At 33.3% G+C, this 15,654-nt stretch overlaps 2 protein-coding genes across 3 annotated transcripts; both read left to right on the top strand.

Annotated features, from left to right (window-relative positions):
- Window positions 1–1,390: 1,390 nt before the first annotated feature.
- Window positions 1,391–5,825, top strand: LOC131928654 (galactose mutarotase-like; the record flags this gene model as incomplete). The annotated part of the gene is given in 9 exon segments (XM_059284730.1): window positions 1,391–1,542; window positions 2,235–2,346; window positions 2,348–2,366; window positions 3,039–3,193; window positions 3,619–3,828; window positions 3,907–3,988; window positions 4,191–4,335; window positions 4,794–4,965; window positions 5,161–5,825. Coding segments are annotated over 9 exon segments (1,032 nt in total). The 3' UTR covers window positions 5,239–5,825.
- A 3,253-nt stretch (window positions 5,826–9,078) lies between these two features.
- Window positions 9,079–15,267, top strand: LOC131928652 (galactose mutarotase-like). Of its 2 annotated transcripts, none has more exons than XM_059284729.1 (8): window positions 9,079–9,278; window positions 10,386–10,516; window positions 10,717–10,871; window positions 12,362–12,568; window positions 12,687–12,768; window positions 12,918–13,062; window positions 13,638–13,809; window positions 14,254–15,267. In XM_059284729.1, exons 1-8 carry the CDS (start codon window positions 9,220–9,222, stop codon window positions 14,329–14,331), a joined length of 1,029 nt encoding a protein of 342 aa, XP_059140712.1. In that variant the 5' UTR covers window positions 9,079–9,219; the 3' UTR covers window positions 14,332–15,267. The 2 variants fall into 2 exon arrangements, with proteins under 2 accessions (XP_059140712.1, XP_059140711.1); XM_059284728.1 differs by having other exon boundaries at window positions 9,081–9,278; window positions 12,359–12,568.
- Window positions 15,268–15,654: the final 387 nt, after the last annotated feature.

Below are 15,654 nucleotides of genomic sequence, written 5' to 3' on the forward strand. Positions count from 1 at the left end.
AGTAGCACGTCTATCATTTGTATATATTGCATACTGGCATCTTCATTGTTACTATGAACATGAACTATGTAAGTGAAAACCCGTGAAAAACAGATACAATCACAGTGTAGTTAAAATGTCTAACAATAACCAATTCCGATTTCTGATGCTTTTGTGTGTTTACATACAAATTAGCCTACTATAATAATTTTAGTACGTTAAGTGTTGTAATTTTCCTTATTGCTGCCACTACACACGAAAAGTAATCTCATTGGTCAATCACGAAGGTCACGTGTTGTCTGTTCTAGTAAGTCCCGACTCTGTAAGCCTGTGTATGACCCCCCCCCCCCCTCAACCCTATCTACTCTACCACCTTATCTTACTAAGTGGTGCGACCGACCAGGGGAGAATACCGAATCTCGTCGCGAGATTAACACTCTGCACAGATAGCACGTTTTTCTACGTCTGTGCAGGGGACGGGTCCACCCTGGACAGAGGAGCAGCAACCCGGGACTAACAGTTTCTTCCAGGCAGCCTCGACCCTTCGAGGGGGGCGGGGAGGCCCCCCCCCCCCCCCGAACGTAATATAATTTATATAGAAAATGTATACTTTTAACAGTGTCCGAAAATTTTAGTTCGCCCCCCCCCCCTCGAAAATTTCAAGTGCCCACCCCCCAAGGAGAAAAAAAGGCTGGAAGAAACACTGGGGGCGAACTATCAGATTTCATGCCCCCCTCCCAATTTATATACCTGACCTTGGGCAATAAGCCCTTCCCATTTGGAATGGCCGGGGGTGCTTTCTACCAGTCATTGTCCCATTTTATTATGGCGTAACAGAATTGATAGTGAAAACAGCAGATGTTATTTCTTAGCTTTGTGTATAATTCAGTAATGCCAGAGGCGTAGCGATTGGGGGGGGGGGGGGGGGGGGCAGGGGCGCCAATGGGTTGGAAAAAGTAATCAAAAGTTTGAGGGGGGTGGTGCAAATCAAAAGTTTGAGGGGGGGGGTGCAAAGCGAAAGTTTGAGGGGGGGTGCAAATCGAAAGTTTGAGAGGGGGTACAAATCAAAAGTTTGGGAGGGGGTGCAAATCGAAAGTTTGTCCCCGGGCGCTACGCCTCTGAGTAATGCAGATAAAAATGAGCTTTTTAATTATTATTACACCCCCCCCTGGAACTCCGCTGCTTCGAAGATATGCCTGAAAAAAATTGCGCCAACAGCTCTTCCTCAGTGTTTCTTCCAGACTTTTTCTCCGGGGGGGGGGGGGGGGGGGGGCGGGGGCGGGGGGCACTTGAAATTTTCGGGGGGGGGGGTAGATTTTCTTCGGGGGGGGAGGGGGCGGAAACTGTTAAAACTTTGGTCTTTCTTAAACTTAAGATTTGATTACAAGCTAAAAAAAAACCCAAGATTGTAAACGGAATACACTGCTAGGCCAATATAATAAAAAGTCTAGAGTTTGCTAGATCTAGACCTAGATCTAGATTCTACAATATTTTATTTAGCAAAATGACCAAAATTGTATCCGATTATTTTGGGAGTACTAAAGAAGGCCTCAAAGTAACAAGGTGCTATATATTCTTTAATCTAATTCATGTTATGCTACTACATTTATTTGTGTTTTTTTTAAACTTGTAGATATATATTTCAAATATAATTTAACAAGCTTACTTCAAAGTTAAGCTTAACTTTACTTACAGATGAAATTAAAATCCGACCTCTTTTGGATAACTAAAACAGTTAACAAAATTTAAAAAAAAATTAGTAAGCAGCATCAAATTGGAAAAAAGAAAGTGCAAGTATAGGCCACAATAAAAAGTAATATGCTATTATGGTATCATAGAACCCACAGTTTATATATATTATATATATATATATATATATATATACAGTGGCGTAGCGAAGTCGGGTGTCACCCGTAGCGACCCCTTCCCGGTTACAAACTTTCAAATTTTCGATTTGCACCCCCCCCCCCTCAAGTTTTCGATTTGCACCCCCCCCCCCTCAAGTTTTTCTCAATTTATTTTGCTAATTTTTTGTCTTGGTGTCACCCCCCCCCCTAAATGGTGTCACCTGGTGCGGTCCGCACCCCCCGCCCCCCCCCCCCTCGCTACGCCCCTGTATATATACATACATATATATATATATATATATATATATATATATATATATATATATATATATATATTATATATATATATATATATATGTATGTATGTATATATGCTTGTATAGTCATTTAAAAAAATAATGGTTTCAGATACACCCTGACTAATAAATCAGGAGCCAATGTTAAAATTCTGGATCTTGGTGGTACTATCACTGAAATCAATGTACCAGATAAAGATGGAAACTTAGGAGATGTAACCCTGGGGCTTTGATAATGTTTCAGGTAATATTTCAATTTAGTCATCTCTTATTTAGGGCCTCTATTATTTATTTATAGGCTTGGTCTCAACTCATAAAAGTCCATAGCAATAAAAATATAAATAAATGATTGGAAATCAACTTAAATAAAGTATAATAAATTTCACAAATAAGCAAAATATTTGGTAAATCTTGATAGTTGTAGGCCTATTATACTATTACTAATTTTTCGAAAAAAAATTTCAAAAGTATTGGGGGAGTGAGGGTGAGGTGGGACAAAACCATGAAATGCCCCCCCCCCCCCCCCCCCCCCCCCCCCCCCAGATCTCATTATAATATAGTTATTGCTCAGAATCCTTTAAAATCTTATGCCTTTCAGTTCAGCTCCATAAAGGCTTTGACTCACTCTTTAGACTTTAGAGAAATCCTGTTCACTTCATAACATGCTATCTGTACCCATTACTTCCCACTTCATTATGTTTTTCTCACTGCTCTTCAAACTAAAATAAAAACATTTTGATTGATGTGCTAAAGGTAAAAATAGTTTTATACTTCCAGAAAGGCTACATAGTTTATTAGTATCCACTAGTTTGAAGTTACTTTATCCTGGCATAATGAAATGGGTTTATAAAGAAAAAACTAATTGTAAAAAACGGTTTGTTCATTTGATTAAAAATAAGGACAAAATTACATTCAGATTATGAAGAAAAGTTTGGCTACTTTGGTGCAATCAATGGAAGGGTAGCCAACAGAATAGCAGGTGGCCAATTCACTCTTGATGGAGTAACATATAATTTGTGTATAAACTATGGCCCCAATGCTCTGCACGGTGGTAAAGTAGGTTTTGACAAGGTCAGTATATTTCATATAAATTACACTACCATATGTTTTCCAGATTAAGCTGAAAGTTAAAAATTTAGTTGGATTTATTTCTGTTCTAGATTATCTGTTGGCTTGCGACATTTTGTATGAGATCAGTTTAAAAGTATACTATGATTTAAAATAGAATGGACACAAATTCTATGTATATGTTGTAAAGGACTTAATAATGATTATAATAAACAATATTTAAAAAAAAGAATAAATATTTGATAACTAGATTTATTTTGAAATTTCAATTTTCAATTGATAGATTTTAGTTGTGAGACTTGTTTGTGATTGTGATGTTAGATTTGTGTTTGTAAATCTAAGGATTAAAAAAAATGTATATTGATACAACACTTTATGTCAACTGATAAACACAAGTATTTAATATTTTAACAATATTTTTGTTACAGAAAATCTGGGAAGCCAGTGTGAAAGAGGATAAATTAGTCTTGAAATATGTTAGTGCTGATGGTGAAGAGAACTACCCTGGAGAGTTAACTGTCACAGTTGTATATGGCTTTGATGATGATAACAAATTATCTATTGATTACACTGCCACAACTACAAAAGCCACACCCATCAACCTCAGTAACCACGCCTTCTATAACATTGCTGGACACGTAAGTTGATTGTTTACATTAGTGTTACTTTTATATAAGGTTTTTGAAATGTTTTTTAATTTTTAAGTGATCTTCAAGGGCACGGGTCATCTCAATGGTCAGACAATTACAATGTATGCTGAGACTTACCTACCTTTAGATGAACATACTATTCCCACAGGTATCTTTGATTTTTTACATATTACATGTTTTTTACTACATTGTAAAACAAAAGCATAGAGCAAAGTTGATAAAATTAGAACATTAAAGTTGATAAAACCTATTGCTAAAAAATCTTACTCTTAAAAAACAAAATTACCTTTATAAATGTTGTCATTTGTTTTAGTTTAAGTGTAATTAACTGTGATGACAAATTTTTGCAGGAGAAATAAGACCCGTTGCTGGCACTGAGTATGATCTACGTCAACCAGTCGATTTGGGTGAAAGGGTAAAAATAGTTTCAGAGGGTCGGGGTTTTGACACCAATTTCTGTTTGGATAACAACGGAGCTTTAAAGCTGGCAACCAGGTATGCAATACTGATGTCATTTAATTGTAAGATTTTTTGTATATATAATATACAAAACATTTAGTTCAGCCAAGTCTACAAACTTGTTTTGTTTTAAATTATCTTTCTCTAAAATCAAATATTTAATTGTTAGTTTTTTAAACTATTACACAAAAAGTTGCCTGTTTTAAAAAGAAAATCCACCAAGTTCATAATCCTTATCTATATTATCTATATAAATCCTTATCAATATTTTAAACATACAGGAGCACAAAGCTCATGTCTCTTAGCCCCAATATTTTAAACTTACAGGAGCATAAAGCTCATGATTGTTAGCCCCAGTGTAGATTAGTAAAGTAGGGAATTAATAATTGGATAATGCCCTTGTTCAAAATGTTATCAGAAAACTGTAAAGTACATGAACTATCTAGACTATGTTGTAAATAATTAATTTTTTTTTTTTTTGTCCATACCTGAAGATTTGAACACAAACTGACTGGACGTTTCTTGGATGTCTACACCACTGAGCCTGGCATGCAGTTTTACACTTCCTACTTGATGGCTAACATGAAGGGTAAGGGCGGAGTTGACTATGGCCCATTTGCTGGCTATGTGTTGGAGGCACAGCACTATCCTGACAGCGTTAATAAGGTACACATTTTTACTATACCATTATTTTATTTCTCAAAAATTGTACAAAAATACCGCTGAGATTGAAACAATGTTTTTTTTTATTTTTAATTCAAAAAGGTTAATTTGTTCCTCATTTATGACAAGTTACCTTGTATGTACATTTGTTAATCATTTATGACACAATAAAAGTAGCTTTTTGTCATCCAATTCCAGCCACAGTTTCCAAACTCTATTCTACGACCTGGTGAAACATACACCCAAAAGACAATTTACCACTTTGGTCTTCTGTAAAATATTTGGTGCAGCTGCATGATATGATATAGCTTTAAGGTTTTATATATTGATGCTACAAATGTTTGATTGAAACAATTTAGTCATTTAGAATAGTTTTTTTCATCTACAATTATTAAAAAGCATTATATGTTAGTTATTTTTATCTCAACTATTAAAAAAAATCAGAAATACAAATGTCAAATGTTTTTTTTTTTTGAGATTTAAAATGTACTAAAAGTATTGTTATTTGTTCTACAACTTTTCTTTGAACATATTGTCTTGACAATGTAGGCTAAATGTAATGTGTTTGCAATTTTTTTTTAATTTCATTACTGGTAAGGCAAGAATTACAATGTTCACATTAATTATAATTATTACATTATTTTGATTACAACCATCAGCTATTGATTAATTTATGTAGTAGATTTTTTCGCTAACTAAATTTACCTAAAAATGTACAAGTCACTCAGTTTACAGTGAAACCAGTGTTGTTTTGTTTATGTCACATCCTTAGGCCTGCTTCTTAATTACAGTTATAATCAGAAAGCTTTGAATTGCTCAATTTGTTGTAATCAGAATAAAATGGGAAACATTTTTTTTTAGTCTTTGTTTCAATCTGTTTGGCCTGTAACCAACTTTGATTAAGTGTTGATGTCACATTTTTTCAACTGTTAAAAAAGGAAAGACCACTCTTACACCTTGCTATTCAATTTAATTGTTATGGAATTCTGGCTAGCTAAAATGTAGCCTTATAAAAGTTATAGTAGGCTCGTGTATCATGTACCTCTATCTGACACTGCTAGAAGGTTATATAGGTATATATATATATATATATATATATATATATAATTTATTACATTTTTTAACCAAATCTGTTAACATATTCTACCTATAAAATAGCACCATTAGATATTAGGTGTAATTTGAATGTCAACAAAAGTACAGAAAATAGTCATCGTAAGGGCCAGAATATATATATATATATATATATATATATATATATATATATATATATATATATATATATATATATATATATATATATAAATATATATATATATATATATATATTTGTACTGTTTACTAATACTACAGTAGTTTTTCAAAGTATTAAATAGACAAATGTTACTTTATCACTGGGTGTTATAAAAAATGCACATTATAATGATATCATTATACATGTCAGTAAATGTTATATGTCCATGGGGTGTGGGGAAATTGCGAGACGCGAAAAGCGAAATGGCGAGGCGGGAAAATGCGAGAAGGTAATGCGAGACATACCTGCGGAATTAAGGGTAAATAGCGAGACACTTTTTGCGAAAAAAGTTTTTTTCTTTTTTTTCCATCTTAATTTATTTAAATTATTTTTTTTTGTTTTAAAATAAACAAGCATTTAGCCATACCCTTTAACACGAGTGTTGTATGTTGTTATTTTTTATCTAGATACTAAGAAGATAGATAGATCTATATCTAGATCTATCTATTTAAAAATCCTAACATCGTTGCTGTGCTACTGTCATCGCCCGCTCTTGTTAGCAAGAGGAAAATCCCGTCTCAGTCAGCATTAATTTAAAAATCTAGCCCGCTCATGTTTATACAAACGTGAGCTGTGTCATTGTGAATTGGTATAATCTTGTCAGCAGGAGAGATATTTTGCAACATCTATTTATGGATTTTTGTACTTGCAAAAAGTCATTTATGGAAGACCCCAAAATAACACCACCACCAAAACCAAAAAATTCAGATAAGTTCAACTTGGTTTTAAAAATATTTGAAGTAGGCCCATAGCTTACGATATAGCACGAGCAACTGATAATATCGGTGACGTCACTTTATTTTTTCCCCAAACAGTAAGTAAGAGAAAAAAAACGGGGGGCATTAAGAGTTCATAAAAGCTTAGGAATAAGCAACACATAAGGGAGGGTTAATCTAGTCCTCGCCTTCACATAGGGCAGTAACTGCATACTTAATTTGATGTTATTTTTTCTGACTTATTTATGGAAATAATAAATAATAAATTTTTATATATATTTACAATTAATTAATAAATAATAATATAACATTTATGGGAAAATTTGGAAAAGTCACAACCGTGATATAAAATCTAATATAAATTAGTGTATCCAAATGATGTAGGCATTTCCTTGTGCTTAGATTTATATGGTAAAAAAAGCTAGAAAAAAATCGTAGGCGGCGGCTATAATACAAAATTTCTATGCAACAATAGAAAATATGTTTGCGGCGGCAGCGGATCCGGGCACGGCGATCTTCAAAGACGGTAAATCAGGCGGCCTCGGCGTTCCACACAAAAGACAGAAGTTGATCTATCGTCGGCGGTATTTCCGTCGGTTTCGAACAAGGTGGTATTCTAAGTCGACACAAAAGATGGGGGGAGTTGACAAATCATCAGTATGTCTAGCGACGGAAAAATCGGAAGTTTTAACAATGTAAACGAAACATCTTTGAAGTCTGGACCAAATACCACTGAATATCGGGTGCGGTAAATTTTTCGCAGAAATCTTCGCATGTCAACACTACCCAGCGTAAGTATCGGGTTGTGGTAAAATGCGAGACAAAAAAGTCACGTGACCGACCGTTTTCGCGCCCTTCTCGCATTTTCCCGCCTCGCCATTTCGCTTTTCGCGTCTCGCAATTTCCCCACACCCATGTCCATGCACACATTTAAAGATGCTCAAAAGATCTTCATGGTAGTCTTAAAACAAAGCACCCTTATTATTCCGACCTAACTATCTAGGCTACGGGCTACTTGTGCATCCACGCAAATTTACATGTCAAACTTACAGCTAGGTAGAGAGTGCTCTGAATAATGGAGATTAGGTTAGAGTCATTGAATGACACCCAGCTTTTTGTGTCTATTTTTAACCTCCTCAGACCTCCACACATTCGACATCATAAGGGGGGGGGGGTCACTGGTAAAAGTATATATTTTCTATATAAATTCTATTTCGTTCAGAGGGGGTGGGGGGATTGGCCACCTCACGAGGTGCTTGAAAGAAACTCTGCACATCATCCTAAAATGTCCACCCCCCCAAATTATATAATCTTCTGCTCTCTCGTCTTATCCTAAAATTCAATTTCTTTTTTTTTAAGTATTTCTTTTTCATTTTATTCTTTATTTAAAAAAAAACTTGGACTCTAGTCCTTATTAGTAGGCTACATTCGTGAGTCCATCCAGTTCTAGTGGGTAACTGACTCACGTTAGAGAAAGTCAAGACGGCTTGACATATAGTGGTAACCACAACTCTCTCTATATGCTGAGCAGACAGAAACATCTGCCATTTATAGGAGTGACACCAATTCGATAAATCATAAAATTCACTGTCGAAATTACCCCCCCCCCCTCTTTCCCATGCCCCGGAGCATTAAACTTGCCAAGATACAAACAATTTAAAAAAAAATATAACCATCACACCCTCATAAATCTTTATATAAATCTATGTATATTCTATAGCCTATACATTAGCCTATAATCTGTAACCAGAATAACATTTCTAGCAACTCCCTGTTGCAATCATGGAGTATCTAGGGGGCAAAAAAGATTATCGTGAGCTGTATTAGTCTGTATGATACACAGTCGAAGTATTAGTATTGTAGAAAGGACATCGAAAATGTATCATATATTACATGTTTGTGCGATTTCTAGAGTTGAATAAATACTAGATCTATAACAACGTAATTTTTAAACATATAATAGTAGCTATAGAATCCAGCTTTAATAAAAGTTTGATATGTAATTTGTTTGATAAGTACAACTGTACCATATTACTATATATAAGTAAATTAAATAATACAGTGGCCTTTCTGGCATGTCAATACAGTGCAGTGCCGGTACAAAAACAAAAAATAATAACCTTTGACCTTTTCACTAAATACATCTCACTCAACCCACTCCGACAAACACTTGACCTAACCAAGATCCAAGATACAGAACGAATAAACAAAAGTTGACACACATTGCATTAATTTATTTTTACTAAAATGTCCACTATTAATTCCGATGAATTTGGTACCACGAAAGACGGCCGCAAAGTAACAAGGTGCTTTTTATAATTTTTAGTTCAGTGACTTACTTTAGTTTTAATTTTTAAACTTTTTTAGTAGGCCTACTCTACTTTACTTACAATATTAATATTAGTACTAGTAACTACTTTAACTTTACTTTTAAGTAATTTATAACTTTATTTATTAATTTAAGTTTAATACTAGATCTATCTATACCATAAATAATAACAGTTAGGCATAGGCCTGATTATTACTAATTAATGAATACTAGGCCTAATACTAATGGCCTAATGATTAATAAATTCAATTAGGCCCATGGCCTATGTCTATTACTAAAGCTAACTGTATAATAAATGAATAAAGATTTAGATCTAGACTAGATCTAGAGATCAGTTAAAGCTATTCAATCTATATATATAATTCTCCTCTTCGAGCCTTTAGAAAACAAGCTGCAAACCCTCTCCCTACCTCCCCACCCCTACATGGTTTTAGTGAGCTGTGTTCACTCTAAATGTTTACAAGCAGAGCCAACGATTTTAAACGTAGGGGGGGGGGGGGGAGGGGGGGAGGGAAGGAAGGGGGGGGGGGGGGTTATGGTCCTTAACGAGCTACTTATAGTGTTTTAAAGAAATATTTTCAGTGTCAGCGTTGGTACTGTCGAATTCACAAATTATGAATTATTGAAAATTAGAAACAACTAAATAGCGGCGTATGTTATGCCGCGGGCCGGCTCGTTATTATTAATTTATTAGTATTTAATACTATTTACTATTACTATTTCAAATAGTATTTGGCTAATGACTAGGCCTAATTAATTACTTAGGCCTTGATTTGAAAATGATTGATTATAGGCCTAAGCCTATAGAATTTAGATCTAATTAATAATATAATATTTAATAATAATATTATTAACTTTTAAAGAAGACAGATTTTTTGTTGTATATTTATTTTATGAATCTTTAATCATAATCTACTTTAGATCTTAAAGTAAAATTTATATTTTATTAATTACTAACTAGATCTAACTTTATTTTATTAGTAATGAGAAGGTAGTAAAATATGGATCTAAATCAGACTAAATGTATTTTAGACCTACAATTGAAATATCCATATATAGCCAATTTATAAATGAATGATTTCAGATACACATTGAGTAACAAATCCGGAGCCAGTGTCAGAATTCTGGATCTTGGTGGTATCATCACAGAAATCAATGTACCAGACAAAGACGGAAACATTGGGGATGTAAACCTGGGCTTTGACTCTGTTTCAGGCAAGCATTAAACATAACTGTTTTCATTTTAGGTCTATCTGATATGTTGATAATTTCAAGTTTATGCTTTGGACCTGCTGTATGCTAACTACAGTTATGGATTGTCTCTTTAAGGTTTATGGCTAAAATTAGATTATAGGTAAAGGTAGGGATAAACAAAATCTAATTCCCTCAGATTTGTTTTAAAACAAAAATTTCAGATTATGAAGAAAAGCCTGGCTATATAGGCAAACTCATTGGAAGGGTAGCCAACAGAATAGCAGGCGGTCAATTCACTCTTGACGGAGAGACATATCATTTGTTTATAAACAATGGCCCCAATTCTCTTCATGGTGGTAAAGTGGGTTTTGATCAGGTCAGTATACTTAAGAAAATGATCACCTTGTTTTTTGTAAATAGATGAAAGTTACATTTTAGTTATTTTAATTGATTGCTTGTTTTTGCAAAGATTTTTCCAAAACTGATGAAATTACATCAAACATTATATAAAATAAAATACTTGAAAAAAACTTTTTAAAAAACCACGTTTTTCTTGTGGACTAAAAAGTAGAAAATAAATTTTTCTTTTGTGCTTCCTCGTGGGTACGTTCACCATCAAATTTCCCGACCCATCTGCCCGACCCACGTTTTTTGTCAGTCATCACAAGAACCTGCACAGCTCGAGGAAGCACAAAAGAAAAATTTATTTTCTACTTTTTAGTCCACAAGAAAAACGTGGTTTTTTAAAAAGTTTTTTATATAGTTTATTTTCTACTTTATCTAATGACTTGATTAAGTATGACTTGACTAAGTGTTTATAAATACACGGACTAAAAATCTTGAGCGACCGATACGCATTAAACAGATAAAGGGCGTAATTTAATTAAGCCTACATGCCGTGACCAGGATTCGAACATGGGTTGTCGCAGCCACAACGCGAAGTACTAACCACTATACGATCACGGCCAGCGCGCTCACATCGATTGGGGCCGAAGTAACTGTGTCAATAGGCCTCCAGTCTTGTCGGTATGTTTAGAAATCATGTCCTCGATTTTATGGTCCTTGGGGCGTAATTTAATTAAGCTAATTTAGGTCTCTAATTGCTAGTTTTTATGATTGCATCTGAAATTGTTAGGCGAAAATAGCCTGCATTCCAAATTTCAGATCTCTAGAGCAATCAGAAGTGGGCTAATTTTCGATGTCAATTTTAACAACAAACCCACAAACAAACAAATAAACGCGAAGCTGAGTTAAGAAAAACGTGTTAAAAAATGTTTTGTACCTCAAAATTTGATTTTAGACGATATCAACACTAAAAAAATAACTATATAATATTAGGCCTATTTGGCACTTCATTGTTACAATGCTGTGAGGATTAATTTCATACACATGCAGATGATTGTTATATATAATAAAATACATAAGTAAAAACTAGTTTAAGAATGCACAGATGAAGTACCATTTTAGAGCACAGTATGGCCTGATCTCCCCTATATAGACCTATGCTTCTGATAATTGTTAACGTTTTATATCTACCTCAGGAGAGAACATTTGAAATATTTTCCATTTTAACTTTATTAATAAACAATTTAAAATGTACCAAATTATTCAAGGAAGTTATAAACCAAGTTTAATTTGACCTAAAAGAACATTTAGTTTTAACATTACATTTGTTAGTAAAATAATTTTTTATTAAATACTATGTAAAAGGTATATAAAATAATGATTGCGAGGTTTTTATTTTTGTAACATGTAAATCTAAACACCTTTATATACTTTCTACCCTAAAAATAAAAATAAATACCCAATGACAGTTTGTGTTGGCTGAAGATAAAAAATACATTAACTTTTTATAAATTTCAGAAGGTATGGGAAGCCAGTGTGAAAGAGGATAAATTAGTCTTGAAATATGTTAGTGCTGATGGTGAAGAGAACTACCCAGGAGAGTTAACTGTCACAGTTGTATATGGCTTTGATGATGATAACAAATTATCTATTGATTACACTGCCACAACTACAAAAGCCACACCCATCAACCTTACTAACCACGCCTACTTTAATCTGGCTGGACATGTAAGTCACATGTTAACATTGTGGATTACATTTTAAAACAAAATTTACATTGAATAATTTGTTTTGATTAGAATCACTATTTAATTGTATTAAATTGTAAGTTTAAATGATCTTTCAGGGTACCGGTCATATCAATGATCTGACAGTCACGATGCATGCAGATAGTTATCTACCCTTAAACGAAAACACTATTCCTACTGGTAACTTGCAATTTTTATTCTGTCCATAAGTTGGAACAAATTACTATTGATGTCAAAGTGTCAATGATTTTAAAGAATAAATAAGTTCTCTGGCATATTATGAGTAGTAAGGCTAATTGTACTGTTTTTGATTTTGCAAATATTTTCAGGGGAAATTAGGTCAGTTGCTGGCTCTGGGTATGATCTACGTCAGCCTGTTAGCCTAGGGGAAAGACTGAAAGAAGTTGCGGACGGTCGTGGTTTTGACATCAATTTCTGTCTGGATAACAATGGAGCTTTAAAGCTGGCAACCAGGTATGTCTAGAAAAATAGGAAAAATAAAAATATAAATAAAATTGAACCATCTGTATACATCGCCTTGAAATTTATAGTATGCATTTAAATATTATAATATACATATATAAACAATTATTAGATAACAATATGCCATAGTAACAGTGCTCAATTAAAATTCAAATATTAGAAAGATTTATTACAGATTACACAAAAGAAAAGTTGTCTGTTAACCAACATACTTAGACATTATAAGAAAATAAACTTATTTGTTCAAATAGTTTTGCCTTAAAGTAGGCCACTCAAGCTGGAAGTTATTTTTTTGGAGGAATATTTATTCCAGAGTATTTTATCCTAAGATTGATTTAAAATTAGAAATTGGTAATACAAATGTTAGGTTGGGTTAGCCTGTTGCCCCTCCTGGGAAATAGGCAGCTGACAAGAGCTTTCCAGGCATCTCTGTCCTGGGCTAGTTGCTCAAACTGTCCCCAGGTGTATCCAATCTTCTTAATACAAATGTAGATGAAAGTAAATGTTTGAAAATGAACAAGTTGTTCCTAAAATGGTTGATTTTATTTTGAAATAAATATCTTCAGGGTTGAACACGGACAGTCTGGACGCTACATGGATGTGTACACAACGGAGCCAGGCATGCAGTTCTACACAGCGTACTGGTTAGCTAACATGAAGGGTAAAGGTGGAGCAGAGTACGGCCAGTTTGCTGGTCTGTGTCTGGAGGCACAGCACTACCCTGATAGTGTCAACAAGGTAGACTTTTTTTTCCCTGCTTACAATTTTGGTGTGTTTCATGTTATTTAAAGTAAGATAATGTGCAATTAGTAAGGAATACAATTCCAATTACTTATAACAAAGCAAAAATATTGTTAAAATTAAAATCTTAAACTTAAAAACAAATTGTCTATTGAACCCTAGGCTTTAACTTTGTTTCTTTGAGATTTGTCTATGGTTTTCAGCATATTTATATTATTGTAATTATTCACTGCTTATATTTATCAGTTAAAACATTATTAGAATATACATTTTTAAATAATCATAGAATTTTTCTTTAATAAAAATTAATAGAAAAATTCAACTATTTGAATGTAATCAAAAAAGTTTAATCAACTATTACTGGAGTTTTTACTATTACATTGAATGTACTTTTTTCATCATTAATGACACTATTAAAATAACTTTGTCATCTAATTTCAGCCACAGTTTCCCAACTCAATTCTACGCCCTGGAGAAACATACACCCAAAAGACAATTTACCACTTTGGTCTTCTGTAAAACCTTACATTTTGTCCAGCTATCTGATAGCTTGAATACTATGTGTCACACTAGTTTGAGGGAAAGCATTTACTTGGAGGGTTGTCGTGTATTTTGGTCACATTTATCTTCCTAAACATTCTATTTAAACTTAATTTATTTGTTGAACCTATCTAGATTTTGAAGTGTTGGTTACAAATACAAATGGTAAATGTTTATTTTTGTACATCCAGATATATAAAAAGATAATTTAATGCAATATACAATTGTTTTTTGATGTAATGTACATGAAGCTATTATGTATTTGACGAAGTACTTTTGTTACTTGATTGAACAGGGTAATGCTTACTAAGTTCAGCAAGTCTTTTTACATTGACATTTTACAATGACATTGTCATTTACATTATCTATCTGTTAATCATTATTGCCGTAATGATTCTGTCATCATCTTAGTTGATATTGCAATAACTGAATCAGTATTTGAGCTGTCATCTTCTGGTGGTTCATGTTACAATCCATGTATAGACATCAAATATTTTATAAAATCAAAGATCTCAATGATAAATTATTGATGTTTAATAATTTAAGTTAATTAAAAATATTTACTTGACATTTTTAACCGCACAAAAGTCTCATTATTACAGTAAATAATTCCCTAACCGCACAAAAGTCACGTTTTTACAGTAAATAATTCCCTAACCGCACAAGTCACGTTATTACAGTAAATAATTCCCTAATGTATTTACCCTCTACATGACAAAATGACAGAAGGTTTAATGTATTTATAATGAGGTTTTTGTCAGGTTTAATGACATGTTGTTTACTTTAACTCAGGTCAACTTGTTGTCCAACCAGTGGGTTGATATATTGTTTTGGTGTTTAAAAGTTTAGTCTTTAATACTTATTATAACCAGATTGATCTCTAAACTTATAACCAGAATAAATATTTGAAATAACCATTGTCTTTGAGCTATGTGAATCTGTCTTGTGTATAATTTACAATGCCGTTTTATATGAGGGGCATTTGTGTTCATGCTCATTGTTTCTTGTACTGGAACTCTCTAATGCTAGTGACTTTTTTTCTGTACTCTCTAATACTAGACACTTTTTAAATTTAATAAATACCATACTCTCTAATAGATTTTTAAAAAAAAACTTTTTTTCCTATAAAATTGGATGTCAATTTTTTTTTACTGAACTCCCAATACTTGCATCCCCATCTCACTGTACTTATAAACTGGTGATAATGGGCGACATGCTATCCTTGCCAACTTTCTCACCCAATTAACAACTTTAATGGTGTAGTGTTGATGTCACATTTCGTCAACTGGCTAAAGCTGGCAC

The sequence above is a fragment of the Physella acuta genome, unplaced genomic scaffold, assembly GCF_028476545.2.
Source record: "Physella acuta isolate Inbredline_101_S28 unplaced genomic scaffold, ASM2847654v3 ptg001528l, whole genome shotgun sequence".
Classification (NCBI taxonomy): Eukaryota; Metazoa; Mollusca; class Gastropoda; family Physidae; genus Physella; species Physella acuta.